The sequence below is a fragment of the Momordica charantia genome (genome assembly GCF_013281855.1).
Source record: "Momordica charantia cultivar OHB3-1 chromosome 3 unlocalized genomic scaffold, Mcharantia_2.0 BLBB01000003.1, whole genome shotgun sequence".
Classification (NCBI taxonomy): domain Eukaryota; kingdom Viridiplantae; phylum Streptophyta; class Magnoliopsida; order Cucurbitales; family Cucurbitaceae; genus Momordica; species Momordica charantia.
Genome location: NW_028275161.1, coordinates 2,595,849 through 2,610,953, shown reverse-complemented (window position 1 = coordinate 2,610,953; position 15,105 = coordinate 2,595,849). Strand labels below are relative to the sequence as shown.

Genomic DNA, 15,105 nt, shown 5'->3' with positions numbered 1-15,105 from the left:
AATATATCTACAGTGAGGCGAGTGCATCTACAGGCTATAGTGGACAGACTTGTTAGTTAACTAATGTTGATTAACTAAGTTAAAGAGTTTGATCGGTTAGTCTCGAATCGTTGGAGCCTATAATCTGTAGGTCCATCAGGTCTACATGCTAGCTCATAAAGAATAAAATTGATGAACTAGGTGAAGCAAGAATTTGAAGTGTTCAAATTCGGTTTTTAGGGAATATTATATTTTATATGAGATATAATATATAATTTAATAATTAATTTCAATTAATTATATTGGAGAGTATGACTTATTTAAATTAGTTTTAAATAAGTTTAAAGCATGAAAAAGAGTTGTAATTTGATTAATGTGATTAATCGTGTCAAAGACCAATTAATATGAGATATTAATTTGGCTTGGTTTTTGTTTTAAAAGAAAATTGATATTTCAATTTTTGTTTTTATAAAAATTAGTTTTATAAAAGTTTTATTTAAAAAATCAAGTTAGTGGAAAAATCCAAAGTTGGATTTTCCCACTAACTAGTGGTTTTTGAAGTGTTTCTTCAAGACAATGACACCTATCTTTTACTTGCTAGTGGGGTTTGAAGTGTCCTTGCATGCATTTGATCTTTATATAGGTAATGGAGATCACTTGGATAAGGCTAATGCTTCCTTGCATAAGTGCAGAATTTTTTCACTCAAATTTCTATTGTTTTCTCCTAGCCTTTAGTACTTTCCCTTTGCTTTCACTCAAAATTCGGTCCCACAACCATGTTCGTCAACCCGAGAATAACACGTATTTGGCGTTGGTGGTCCCATTGAGTTAGGAGAAGGAGTTATAGTGGAGGTCTTCAAAGGTATAAAGTTAATCACTTCCTCTTTACATTTTTCATCATATTTTCCAACATGCTTATTTTAGTTAAATTGCTTCATTAAGTGTATTATGATCCTTAGCTTCCACTGTGCATGTCTAAAGTTTCAACAATTCAAAATATATCTCTCTCATAATGTGAGTGTCATACACATTAATTTTAATCTATAGTTTTAATATGAATCCAAATCACATTAATTATTATTTGAATCTTATTCAAATATAACTCTCATAATATATATAGTTTAATCATGAATGTCATTCATAATTAACTTTATATTATAATGTATCTACATACATTATGTTAATTATATCTTATGCAATTAACCTACAATCCCTCATTTAAATTGAACAGCTTAAATTCTTTCAAAAAAAAACTTTAATCCTTGTTTTACCCATTGTGAGCTAGCGGGGACCTAATGAACCTATAGATCAAAAACTCCAACGTTATGAGATTAATTGGTTAAACTCACTAACCACCTTAATCAACATATGTTAACTGCAGGTTACTCCACTAAAAGCCCGTAGCTGTACTGTTCTCACTATATAATATTTTTGTGTCCACGGATATCGACCATTAACGACAAGTCAAATTTTCACGAGTGCTCGTAACTCTAGCTGGGTCAAATTACAGTTTTATACATGATTTACATTTTGCTCCTTAAATACCACTGTTTCTTTAATGAATAACTCGATTATGGTTCGACCAATAACCAGAAGTCTCTCTCGGGCTAGTGAGAGGGTGAGGCCCCTTGTTCAAGTCCCGAAGTCAGCATTTAAGGGAACAATCATCTACTCTCCTAAAGTTGGGAAAGAGTGAATTCCATCTTGTGTAGTTATGTTCTCGGCTTCCCACTTGGTCTCGTCCCCAAAATGGTAGGAATGTTGAGCTGGCGACTTAGGCAACCCTCACCCATACAAATCAAAGGACAATCCCTCACAGGCAAGAGTCTATAACTCATTCAGGATTGAGAATGAGTTGTCTGGTCATCCTATGAAATAACAATTTATTAGTCAACGGTGTTACATTTAAAGATTGGCTATTTCGCGGTCCGATCTTATCCAAACTCATTGTATAGGATACCCCCGCTCGCATGTCTCCACATGAATGACCTAAGTCAGTCGTTTGTAATATTTACAAAGTAAGTCGTATGCATAGTGTTGCCAGGATAAGGTACCCAGTCTTATCCATATACTACAGACATTTTAGGTTATTCCTGAGACATTATCCACTTGTATATCGAGGGTATATCAAATATATACACAGTATATATACTGTCCCGATCACATTATAATAATCTTGGATGTTTACTGTATTGGATTTGGACAACGCAATAAGAAAACATAGCTTTATTGAATATAAATTTGTTTTTACATAATTACACTATACGAGTTTAGGACAGCACACCCAACAAAAGACAGCAGCAGGACTCGAGACAATTTAAAATAGATACCTACCACATTACATTACTTGGAAGTTATATTCAGATGCTTCATGGTCAGAGGCTCGTGAAAGTGTGAGGTTTGGGGTAGGTGGTGAGGAATTGGAATGGTGAAATCATCCTAGTGGGCAACAAATTTGTGAAGGATCATCTTTGTATCAAGATGTTGGAGGCTGAAGCTGTGCTAGATGGACTTTGAAGCTTGAGATTTCGCCCATCCTATCCGATTTATGTAAAGGCGGATTCACAAGGAGCAGCAGAAGACCATCTCAATTGCTCATGAAGGAAGGGAAGCAAATACTTTGCCCATTCTCTTGCAATTAGGACTTTAGAGAAGATGGAAAGTGAAATTTGGGATGTTTGTTTTCCTAGGCTTTGTAATTTGTTAGACGTTGTATCGGTTTAATGAAGTATTACTTTCTCAAAAAGAAAAAATATATCTATTATGTAACATAAATTATAAATTAAATTACTATTATTGAATATTAGTTAAAAATCCATGATAGGTGGAATTTAAATGTTCCTTGGATAATAATATCTTAGGTTTTAGAAAGTAAAATAATATGAAACAAACATGATTATTTTATTTTGATGTCTCTTTGACAAAACTCATGGAACAAAGGGTCCTTCCAGGTTATTTTACTTCGATGGAAAATAGTACGAACTGTGTACGACTATAATTGCAATATATGAAACTTAGGATCATTTTTTAAAATGTCATATTTACTACACTGGATCTAGTTAATAACCATTTTATTTTTAATTTTCAGTTTTTGAAAATTAAGTTTACAACAATTACTCCATTTCTTAGTTTTTTTTTTACATCAATATTATTTTTGTTTTTAGACTTTAACTATAAATTTAAATCATTAATATGAACATAGCTCAACGGTTAAAGTATTTTGTTCTTTCTTTAGATGTTGGAGGTTCAATCTACCATCTTTACCTTTTTTAAGGTCAAGAACATATTAATAAAAAAAAGCCATAATTTTTAAAAGTAGAAAATTAAAAACAAAATTGTCATAATAAAAATTTTGTGTTCTTAGCCCAAAAGGAAAGTGGGGAAAGAAAAGGTCCGGCCCAACAACAAGCAACGAGAGAAAATTTCCCGCGCAATTTCTCTTGTACGGACAGCGCAAAATCCACGTGGGATCGCGTGAACTCGCCACGTACACTGCACCTAGATCGCCGCTTAACCACGTCGCGACACGTGTATGTCATTTCTCTCCTTAATTTCTCTCGCAACTTTTTCAGATTCAGAGAATGGCGAATCCGATCGGGACTGCGGAGCGGGACGGCTGCCGTACGCCGGAGCGGCCGGAATTTCGGATTGCATCGGCGACGGCACCGCCGCCACCGCCGAAGAAGAAGCCGGTTTCAGCGACGAAGGAGCGCGAGGCTCCGGAGGGGGGATATTTCGAACCGCCTGACGATTTGGAGCGATTCTTCTCTCCGGTTCCGAGCTTGGCGGTCGGAGGTCGCCGGAGCGCCACCTGAATCGGCATTCCGGCGGTGGCTGAAGACGAAAATCGCCGCCGTAAATGGAGCTTATCAATCTTCAATCTCGTTGATCTCGTCTCTAGTATTTTGTGTGTATATATAAATATATATATTTTTAACTGTTTTTGGATTTGGTTACGAGTATCATATAAATTATAAATCATAAATATAAAAAGTTTTAGAGCTTGAATTATTTACTTATGAAGTCTTTGAATTTTAACCTACGGTTGTGTTAAACTTTTTTTTTTTTAACTTTGAGAGATGTGTTATTTGTCAATTTGTTGGATTATATTTGATTTTTTGTTTTCGAAATTGATGCCGCATGGCTTACTCGTTCCTGTCATTGGAGGCCGATCGTTATTGGATATTGTTCGAAACGATCAGCATAAGAATCAATGGCATACTAGTCCCTGTAATTGGAGATTAATTGTTATTGGAGATTGTTCGAAAGCATAAGAATCAATTTAAGATTCGAACATAGCATCAATTTATTTAAGATTCGAACATAAGAGTTCAAAGTAGATGATACAAGATCATAAATATTTTTTGTTTTGACAAGTTATATATTCTTTTTAAGAAACATTATGTTTGGGGAGGAGAATACCCTGGACACGTGAAGGGCCCCTATTGGTGCTCCAAGATGACTCATAGGTCATGCCCAGCTCGGCCTGCCGAGATCACCACCACTAGCGTTGACAAATGCAAAGTATGAGGGCCGAGGTGAACCTGGCCGAGGTCCGATCTACCGGGAAGCTCGGTGGGGGCTGAGGTGAGCTACTGTCAGTGCGTGATTATCGGGAGTAACCGTCGGTCCCGAGATTACCGGGTGTAACCGTCGCGAGATTAGCGGGACTACCACCCATAAGTAGAGGACCTCACTCCACGATCAGGTACGATGATTTCTGACCTCGAATTAAACTGGGAATCCGACCTATACTAACTTGATCGTCGGAGTGCTCACCTTTTTGTGCAGGTCCGCCCAAGTATTCAGATCGGTCCGGAGGCCGAGTTTGAGCTGCAATCTGAAATACACTGTTGTGCATATCCTTGCATAAACATTTGGCGCCGTCTGTGGGAACGACAATCTAAGTCATCCCAATTCTTTTAAACCAACACGCAAGCGAAAATGGTTCAACCCGCAAACTCGACCAATACGGCAAATCGAAGGACCCTAGCTACCAGCGATGCCCACCAGAGGGAGGTCGGAGCAGCAGTGGTAGAGGGGCAAGGTCACGACGGCCTAGCAACAGAACCCCTCCGCAGGTCGGCACGAATCACCGCGCCTGTTCTACCACCTGCGCACCCCCCAAGGACATCCAAGGCCACCCGTGGCCGAGGTGGAACCTCTAAGAAGGGCGCCCGGGGTCCAGCCCCGGCCCCTACAAGTGAGAACTTGGACGCACCCCAGAGAGAAATGGAGGCAATGCGCACAAAAATGCGGTCCATGGAGGAAATGTATAACGAAATGATATTAGCTGCAGGCGCAGGGTCCCGATCTAAGAACCGAGTGACGCGCGTTGGCATACGCGAGCAAAGGGGTTCCCACCTCGGCCCAGTCGAGGAGGAACATCCCGAAGACAACGAGAGCGAGGGACACACTCGCCAGAGAGGAGACCTCCGTGAACACCTCAACAGAGAGAGAGGCTCATCTCTCCGAAAAGGACAGTCACCATCCCGCTCACACAGGAGCTCCAACCAGCAGGCTGAATCCTCTCGTAACCCAGTAACTCCTGCAGGAGTGATTACAAGGGAGGAGTTCGACCAGCTGAGGGGCCAGCTCGACGCTCAGGTGGAGGCCTTAAAGGCCAAATGTGAGCAGAAAGAAGGTCCACTGAACGATGGCAACTTGGGAGAATCGCCCTTCACCTCGGACGTTTTGGAAGCACCGATCCCTCCGAAGTTCAAAGCTCCTACCGTGAAACCTTATGATGGGTCGAAAGACCCCAAGGATTATGTTGAGGTCTTTGAAGGCCTCATGGATTTCCAAGCGGCATCAGACGCAATCAAATGCCGCGCCTTTCAGATCGCGCTTACTGGCAGCGCGCGATTGTGGTATCGGAGACTGCCAGCCAGGTCGATCTCGACCTACTCTCAGCTGAGAAGGGAGTTCCTCGCCCAGTTCTCTTCTCAGCATTATGACAAAAAGACAGCGACCCATCTCGCCACCATCAGACAGAAGAAGGGTGAGACGCTGCGAGAATATGTCACCAGATTCCAGGAGGAGCAATTGAAGGTTGCACACTGCTCCGATGACTCGACCATGTGCTATTTTCTCACCGGTCTAGCCGACGAAGCCCTCACGGTGAAACTTGGAGAGGAGGCCCCGGCCACCTTCGCCGAGGTGCTTCAGAAGGCGAAGAAAGTCAGCGATGGACAGGAGCTCCTCCGAACCAAAACCGGCCGACCAGAACGAAAGATCGGCCGGGGCAGAAGTGGAAAAGATATAGAAAAGGCAGATCCCAAGTCCAAGGACAAGGGATCCTTTTCCAGCAGCCGAGCTGAGTATCGGAGGGCGGAGAACGGACCTACCAGGAGCCGACCTTACGAACGCTTCACCCCGACCACGATTCCAATTTCCGAGATCCTAACGAACATCGAGGAGTCTGGAATGGAAAAACTACTCAAACGTCCTGAAAAGCTTCGGGGAGTCCCGGAGAGGCGCAGCAAGGACAAGTATTGCCGCTTCCATCGGGAGCACGGCCATAACACGTCGGACTGCTGGGAGTTGAAGCGCCAAATTGAGGATCTAATTCAAGATGGCTACTTCAAGAAATTTGTGGGAAAGCCCAAGACCAGCTCGGCAGAGAAAAAGGAGGAGCGGAAGCGTTCGAGGACGCCGCCCCGGCTCACTGACCGACCTGCGGTCATCAATACCATTTACGGAGGGCCAAGCGGGGGTCAGTCCGGACATAAAAGAAAGGAGTTAGCTCGTGCAGCCAGGCGCGAGGTGTGCATCATCAGGGAGCAGAGGCCGACCTGCTCAATCACCTTCGACGGTACAGACTTGAAGGAGGTCCACCTGCCCCACAATGATGCACTTGTGATCGCTCCCTTGATTGATCATGTGGTGGTCAGGAGGGTGCTGGTAGACGGAGGCGCATCTGCTAACATCCTGTCCTTACCGACCTACCTCGCCCTGGGATGGACGAGGTCGCAATTGAAGAAAAGTCCGACACTGTTGGTTGGGTTCTTTGGAGAATCGGTCATCCCAAAGGGTTGCATCAACTTGCCGGTCACGCTTGGGCAGGACCAAACTTGGGTCACCCAAATGGCCGAGTTCGTGGTGATTGACGGTAGATCGGCCTATAACGCCATCTTTGGGAGACCCATCATCCACTCATTTCGGGCCATTCCCTCGACACTTCATCAAGTTTTGAAGTATTCCACCCCCAATGGCGTGGGCACGGTCCGAGGAGAACAGACCGCTTCAAGGGAGTGCTATGCCTCCGCACTCAAAGGCTCATCGGTCTGCGCCCTTGAAACTCTCGCCAGTAGGGATGAGACGCTCAAGTTCAAGGCCGACCTGCCGAGGAGGGAGTTTGTCGCACCCATTGAGGAGCTCGAGCTTGTTCCTCTGCTTAGTCCCGAGAAGCAAGTAAGCATAGGAACCAAGCTGGGGGCCACCGACAGAGAGGAGCTAATCCACTTCCTCAGATCCAACTCGGACGTCTTTGCGTGGTCCCATGAGGACATGCCTGGCATTGACCCGAAAATTATGACGCATCGCCTCAGCATAGATCCGTCATTCCGACCTGTAAAACAAAAAAGAAGATCTATAAACAAGGAGAGGAGTGACGTAATTGTTGAGGAAGTTAGCAAACTTTTGAAAGCTAAATACATAAGAGAAATTTCGTATCCCGAGTGGCTCTCCAATGTTGTATTAGTTAAAAAATCTAACGGAAAGTGGAGAATGTGCGTAGATTTTACGCCTTTCCTTGCGCACATATAGAACCGACCAGGCTTCTTAGCTATCCTTTTCGCTTCGAAGCACGCGAGGAGCTGGTCTACGTCCAACAGCTCGGCCTCTTCACTATCCCGAGCTCGTAGCCAGAAAAGGATGGCCAAAGCGAAAATGACACCCCACCCATTGGGGGCCACTTGAGCTGGAGCCAACCCAGTTCGGAAGAGAAATTCTTGGACAAAAGGGTGAAGGGGAAGCCTGAGGCCGTACTCAAACATTTTGAAGTAGAGAGTGACCCATCCCTCTGGAGGATTGTCAGCTCTCTCCCCCTCCTCCGGAATCCTAAGGAGGATGTTCTCAGGGATAGCGGACCCCCTACGAAGGGATCCGAGGTAGTGCTCAGGTATCCTAGAAGGGTATTCCAAACCCTGACCCGAGGTGGAGGCATCACTATCCTCCTCGTCATCGGAGAACCTAAAGTTTTCTATCTCCTCGAGCTCGGACTCTAACCTACGAGCTAAATCCTCATCGGATCCTAAGTCGCTGCTAAAAGAGGACGACATGGCAACTATGTTCGAAAGAGAAAGTGAGGGAAGAGACTGACCTACCAAGGGTTCGAGCTGCCTTCAGATCGAACTCCAAGAATTCAGGAAACGTAAGGTATGACCTGAAGGATTGGGGGTATTTATAGCTCGTCGGAAAATTTTCCCCACCGTACACGTGTAATCAACGAGCAGCTAGGATCCTCCCGAAGATCCGAAGCGTCGGAATATTTGAATATTTCGACGATAAATCCACCGCAACGGTTATATTTTCCCACGAATAGGAAGTCGCCACGCGTCCAAAGCAAGTCGAATGAACTTCTCTGCCAGGTCGAGATCGGACCAGACAGAGAGGGGGCCAATGTTTGGGGAAGAGAATACCCTGGACACGTGGAGGGGCCCTATTGGTGCTCCAAGATGACTCATGAGTCATGCCCAGCTCGGCCCGCCGAGATCACCACCACTAGCGTTGACAGATGCAAAGTATGAGGGCCGAGGTGAACCTGGCCGAGGTCCGATCTACCGGGAAGCTCGGTGGGGGCCGAGGTGAGCTACTGTCAGCGCGTGATTATCGGGAGTAACCGTCGGTCCCGAGGTTACCGGGTGTAACCGACGGTCCCGAGATTACCGGGTGTAACCGTCGCGAGATTAGCGGGACTACCACCCATAAGTAGAGGACCTCACTCCACGATCAGGTACGATGATTTCTGACCTCGAATTAAACTGGAAATCCGACCTATACTGACTTGATCGTCGGAGTGCTCATCTTTTTGTGCAGGTCCGCCCAAGTATTCAGATCGGTCCGGAGGTCGAGTTCGAGCTGCAATCTGAAATACACTGTTGTGCATATCCTTGCATAAACACATTACATCGTTGGAATATTTTGATGATAACTTAATAATTAAGATAAAAGCTTATCGGGAACAATAAGATGATATTATAACAAATTTGAATTTGTAACGTAGTAGATCATGGATCTTTGTTTCAATGGATCCATGCTTTTAGCTACTCATGAATGTTCTTACCGTGATTAAAGGTTAAAATTTTAGTAGTGTCAACATTAATTATTCAAAACCAAACCAAAATATTTTTATATTGATTATCATGTTCTAAATTTTATCACTGAACTACTTGAAAATCTTACCTCACATCTATAAATACTAGGTTATTATGACATGCAATGCAGCAAATATTTTTTTTATACTATTGTTATAAAAAACTATTATATATGTTATAAGACTTTTTAATTGAAAATATATATATACCTTAACCAATTAAGTTATGTTTAAGTGACATATCTAATATAAACATTATATGTTATTCTCCGCAGTGGACATAGCCCTCACGGCTTTGCTTTTGGTTCCACCCAAAAGACCTCATACCAATGAAGATAATTGTCCTCCCTTATATAGCATGAATCACCTCTTTCCCTAACCAATGTGAGACTTTGTTTGCACTCGTTACAAACCCAACAATCCTCTCCTTGAACAAAGTGTCACTTATATATTATCTCAAATAGTCATGCAACTCATCTACTCCCGGTTGGGAACAAGAGCCTGCTTCTATCTAGCAAGTCTAGATAAAGCACTCGCTACACGGAACACCCTGTGGGAACACCTAAGGCCACCATCAATCTCCTCCCGTCGAACAAAGATACTCCACTCTTCCCATCAGTTTACCCGACTGTGATAGGCTTCCTATCAATCTACCCCAACTTGATAGAGCACATGTCTTACTCGTCACCTGAGCAAAGAGCATGTCTTTGCTCGCCACCTCGAGCACTTTTTGTTCGATTTAGAGATTCATCCACAAGTTCCGTAATGACCTATTAGGCTTACCCCAATCACTCTTGTTCAGCCCCTCAAGGATTCCTCTCCCACACAGTTAGGTTTCCATGGTTATAATAACACTTGTTGAGGACAACGGTACCCCTCGTACCTTGAGTATCTCCAGAATGGTATGATATTGTCCGCTTTGGACATAGCCCTCACGACTTTGCTTCCACCCAAAAGGCCTCAAATCGAAGATAATTGTCATTCCTTATATACCATGGATCGCCCATTTCGTTAAGTGAGACTTTGTTTGCACTAATTACAAACCCAACAACTTTTTTTATTTAAGTATTTTTAAGGGAAAATTCTGCCCAAATGGATCAAATCATACATGATATTTCACAAATGTTATTCTTTTAAATATTTCCAAATCTAGATTTTCAAAATTTAAATAAACTTTTTTTTATTTCCAAATTGTCATCAATAAATGTCATTATATTACATTTATTATTATATTTTAAAATATATTTTTTCATAATAAGAATTGATGACAGTAAATATTTACATTAATGATTAAATGACAATATTTTAATAAATAATTAAAAGTAATTAACCAATGCACTTATTTTTGTTTACGTTTTTTTTGGTGTATACTATTTTTTCCGGCGTCTTTGTTTTTTTTTTTTAACTTTAAGCAATTATTTAGTTTCTCAAGATTACGGTGACTCTACCGTTTTTCTATGGATCTAATTGTTTTTGACGTCCCATTAATTTTTTGGCGGTTTGTTTCACTTTTCTGACGAGCATTATTTTTTCGGCGACTGAAAATTTCAGCGACTACTTTATAATATATTTTTTTATTTTAATCTAATATATAGGATGATAAACCTATACTCATCCGAAAGACTTTATTATATATACCTTTTATTGGTATATATACTAAACTGTTAGGTTATGTAAAATATACTTTTTAACCTAACCTACAATATGATAATAATATACCCGTCCAATATGTTATGTAATATATATCTTTTAGTGGTATATTAATTAATTGTGTTGTTATCCCTATTTTTAATCGGTAGCAAAAATCATGATCATATTTGTAAATATAGCCACAGTTTTTTAGTTTTGCAAATATGAAAAAAATTAAATATTTTTTTTCACTATTTTTATTTTGCTCTCTCACCGATCATTTTGGTTAGACTAGTGTATTACCACGTGCACGTGAATTTTTTTAATTATTTTAGACGATTTGGAAAAAATGTTATAAAGTATTATTAAATTAAACTTAAATTTAGTATGTTATTTTGTTGGTGGTCGAATGTTTTTTATTTTTTAATTAAATTAAAAGAAATTTTGAAAATAAAAAATTAGTTTAACCAAGGCAGGTTGAGTTTGATTTTTAAAAATAAAAAAATGACTGTTTATAATAAAAATATGAAATTTTAGTTAGGATTTTAAAATATTTTCGAAATATAAGGTAAAAAAAATTAATAAATAAACATTATGTTTAGAACCACAAAACTAAAAATTGAGTTTTGATATTTAAGATAATTCTATAAATAACTCTTGTCAAATAGATTTTGAAATATTTTAAAATTTTACTTTTTACTTTATATGAGTGGTTCATGTATAATCTAGGGCAAAATAAATGTATTCACATGTATTTAATTTGATACTTTTTTTCCAAATGGTAATTTTTATTTTTATTTTTTGAGAAATATGGGGGAATACGTTGGTGAATTAATTTTCTTAATAAGATGAATGGGATGCTGGCACTCTCTTACCAAGTCTAGTGTGCAAGATTCCAGGATGAGAAATTGGCAATCCACGTGTCTTTTGAAGACAACTTTCATTTGCAGAAATAGCTTATCTCTATCACATTTATATATACTTTTATTAATGGAGTTTGAATAGTCACCTGTTTTATTTTGTTTATGATGGTTATAAAAATTAAAATTGTTACTGTTTCCTAATAATTATCTAGCCAAGTTGAAATCACACAAAGGTAATTAATTTGTTTTGGTTATGCAAATAAATTCAATTTCTTTTTATTGAATTTTTATAATTCAAAATATTTACGAGAGTGGAATGAAATATTTGTAATTTGTAATATTTTATTAAAGTAAATAGTATACTTGGGATTAATTAAAAATGAGAGGGGTAATACAGTCTAAAAATATTTTTTAGGGATGCTTTTTAATATAGTATAGATATTGTTAATATAACTCATATACCTAATTTAAAAATTTTATTACTGGTATACATATATTAGGTATATCAATTTGTATAATTAATCTATAGATGTTATAGGAAGTATACCACTAATATACTTAATATGAAGATAATTGATTATATTAAATATATGACCGATATACTTCATATTAGTATAGTATATTATAGATAAATCTTCCACTAAAGATTTTTTCCAAATAAATTTCTAAAGATTTTTTTAAAATAAATTAAATTTGCAATGTTTTTTTGATTGATACACTTTAAGTATATCACTAATATATCAATATGAAATATATCAGTTATACTAAATATAATAGTGATGCACTTCATATTAGGTTTCATATTAGGTATATCAATGTGAAAGTTTTTTAATTTTTAGAAAACTGGTTGTGTTTATTTTTTTTTTTGGGATAAATAATGGATCTTAAGTCATTAATTAGGTCATGAATTTCATCCATTTTGAAGTTTTTTTTTTTGAAATTTGCAAACATAAGTACATAATATGCATACCCAAGCAAAGAAAAAGGTGAGCTTTTCTCTACAACCTTTCATATGTTAAAACCTCAGCTTTATTACAAATGAGATGGATATCAAAAGCCTCCACACACTTTTTTGTTGAAACAAATCATAAAAAAGTTATAGGGATTATAAGTTAGGCCATGACCACAGATGTTTCCAATGCAATCTTCCCAGAAAGCCTTGTGTTCTTCATCTTCTCATCCATTTCCCAAAGCTGTGGCAGTGCTTCCCTCATATTGTGAATGCTTTCCAATGCATAATCCACACCATTTGTCCTGTTGGATGACCCAACCTGCAAAACCCATATCCCAAATTTCTAAATATCTGTTTGGATTCCAAGAAAATTGATTACCAAATTTTCCTTTCCATGATTCTGCAATGGAAAAATGAGCTCACCAGCACAGTGTCAAGGCCCATGGCTTTCCCAGTCTTTATGTTGCGGATGCTGTCATCTAAGAAGAGCTGCAAATACCAAAATTCAAACCTTAATTTTCTTAGCAACCAAATGATCCTTTCCTGTAACTTTCCATTGAGAAGATATGCAGAGAAAATTTCTTACTGTTCTTTTGGGGTCAATGTTGGCTATCTTGAGTGCAGATTCAAAGGCATGCTGAGAAGGTTTGCACAGAACCGGAGTGATGGGGAGCGGTGGACGAGCGTCGCTGTCGATTTCACTGTTCGGCATCGAGCTTTTGGAATCAGATTCAGAGCCATCATCGGAAGCAGAGTCCAAACCAGAGGAATTGAGACTCTCAAAGCATATGATCCTCTCAAAGCAACCCTCCAACCCAAGCCTACTCAGAACTTTTGCAACATGAACTTCATCCGCATTCGAGAACACCTATTTCGCATCAGTTTAATCTTTTCAATATATTCTCAACAAGTTCGAAAATTCTTGCTTTGATAACGTGTTAAATTTCAACTCGAGACTTACAACTTTGCGAATGGGCAAACTAAGCAAGAGATTTATAAGGACAGGATCACGCTTGAGATTGTGATAGGGTAATCTTCCATGAACAAAGCTGCAAAATAAGGAGGAGAGAGATTACTTTGGTGAGGGACTCAGTTATAAAATTTAATCCAAAATGGAGAAGAGAGAGAGAGAATAGTACCTGTGATAGTGATCATTGTCAAACTCATAACCAACAGCCTACAAAAAGGACAAAAAGACAAAAACTTTGAAACTTTGAAACAAATTTGAACTGGGTTTTGAGTTTTCTTGTAGAGAATCAAAGTTGCAATGATTTTACCTTAAGACCAGCCATGGAAGTCCCATAATTTCTGTACAAAAACTGATTCATCTCTGCAACTCTATCTTTCTCTATCCCAAGTTCTTGAACCATGTACTCTGTCAATTAACACAACGAAGGAAACAAATCAATGGAGGAATTGTATCATATATAAGTTTGATAAAAGTTTCAAAATTTGAGTTGAAGTTGTTGAGAATGAGATTTAAGAAGAAATGTGATGGGGATTAAGTGAAGAGTACCTTCAATGTTTTTGGTACATTGTTTTGACAAACCACAACTGAGAGAGTAAAGAGTGTCATCCACATCTGCCAAATAGTGGTTTTAGAACCATAACACTTTCATTAAAAGTGCTCCTAGAAAAAGTATCTTCTTTTTTCTCCGAGGCTTACCAAATAGAAGACACTCATATTTTGTTGGCTGAGGCCGCTGTTGCTGGTTTTTGCATTCCATCTTAACCTTTAAACCTTCAAAAATATCAGAGAGAAAGTTTTGGGGGAGAGAATGAAAATGGTGAATATAAATAGGGAAGGTTTTGAAGTATGAAAACTAGAAACTGCCAGGAAAAGCCCAGAGAAAAGAAAAAAAAAAGCCTTCTTTCAGTTGATTAGAAATGAGAATGTTGAATATGAGGAAAAAAGAGAGCTTCAAACAATGGAAATGGAAAGATCTGCTTTTTTGACCTGAACAAATATGGAAGAATCAAATGAAGATGAATATTTATTATTTTTTGGGAGGGGTGATGATAATTGACCCAATGAGATTTCAGCACTAAATAAAGACCAATTCTTTTCCAACAAAACATGTGCTTCATAACGTTAGGTTTTCTAAACAACAGACACATCGATAGTTTACCCATGTGTCATTAAAGGAATGGAAAAACATATGTTTATTTAAGTTAGAAAAAACATTTTAAAGTTTCAGTTCTGTGTCTAATAGATATGATTCTACAAAGTGTTTGTTAAGTCAACGAGGTATATGACATAAAATAACAAATTGAGGAACTAACTAAATCAACAATTTATTAGATAAAATCAACCTCCCCTGAAAAAGGAAAAATAAAAAGATAAGGTTGTTCTATTTCGACAAAAG

At 39.0% G+C, this 15,105-nt stretch overlaps 1 protein-coding gene across 1 annotated transcript; it reads right to left on the bottom strand.

Moving 5' to 3' along the window:
• Positions 1-12,763: 12,763 nt before the first annotated feature.
• LOC111024681 (uncharacterized protein C24B11.05) lies at positions 12,764-14,722 on the bottom strand. Its single transcript, XM_022302431.2, has 8 exons — positions 14,406-14,722; positions 14,256-14,321; positions 14,017-14,114; positions 13,879-13,916; positions 13,701-13,788; positions 13,326-13,607; positions 13,163-13,228; positions 12,764-13,058 (listed from the first exon to the last, which is right to left on the bottom strand). Exons 1-8 carry the CDS (start codon positions 14,464-14,466, stop codon positions 12,900-12,902), a joined length of 858 nt encoding a protein of 285 aa, XP_022158123.1. The 5' UTR covers positions 14,467-14,722; the 3' UTR covers positions 12,764-12,899.
• Between the last annotated feature and the right edge of the window lie 383 nt (positions 14,723-15,105).

Excerpts from the sequence above, each read along its gene's own strand:
- LOC111024681 (XM_022302431.2), bottom strand. The coding sequence starts at position 14,466 with ATGGAATGCAAAAACCAGCAACAGCGGCCTCAGCCAACAAAATATGAG. Across the intron at positions 13,917-14,016 it reads CTTCCATGGCTGGTCTTAAG|GCTGTTGGTTATGAGTTTGA; the intron begins GTAAAATCATTG and ends TCCTTTTTGTAG. Across the intron at positions 13,608-13,700 it reads GTTTGCCCATTCGCAAAGTT|GTGTTCTCGAATGCGGATGA; the intron begins GTAAGTCTCGAG and ends GATGCGAAATAG.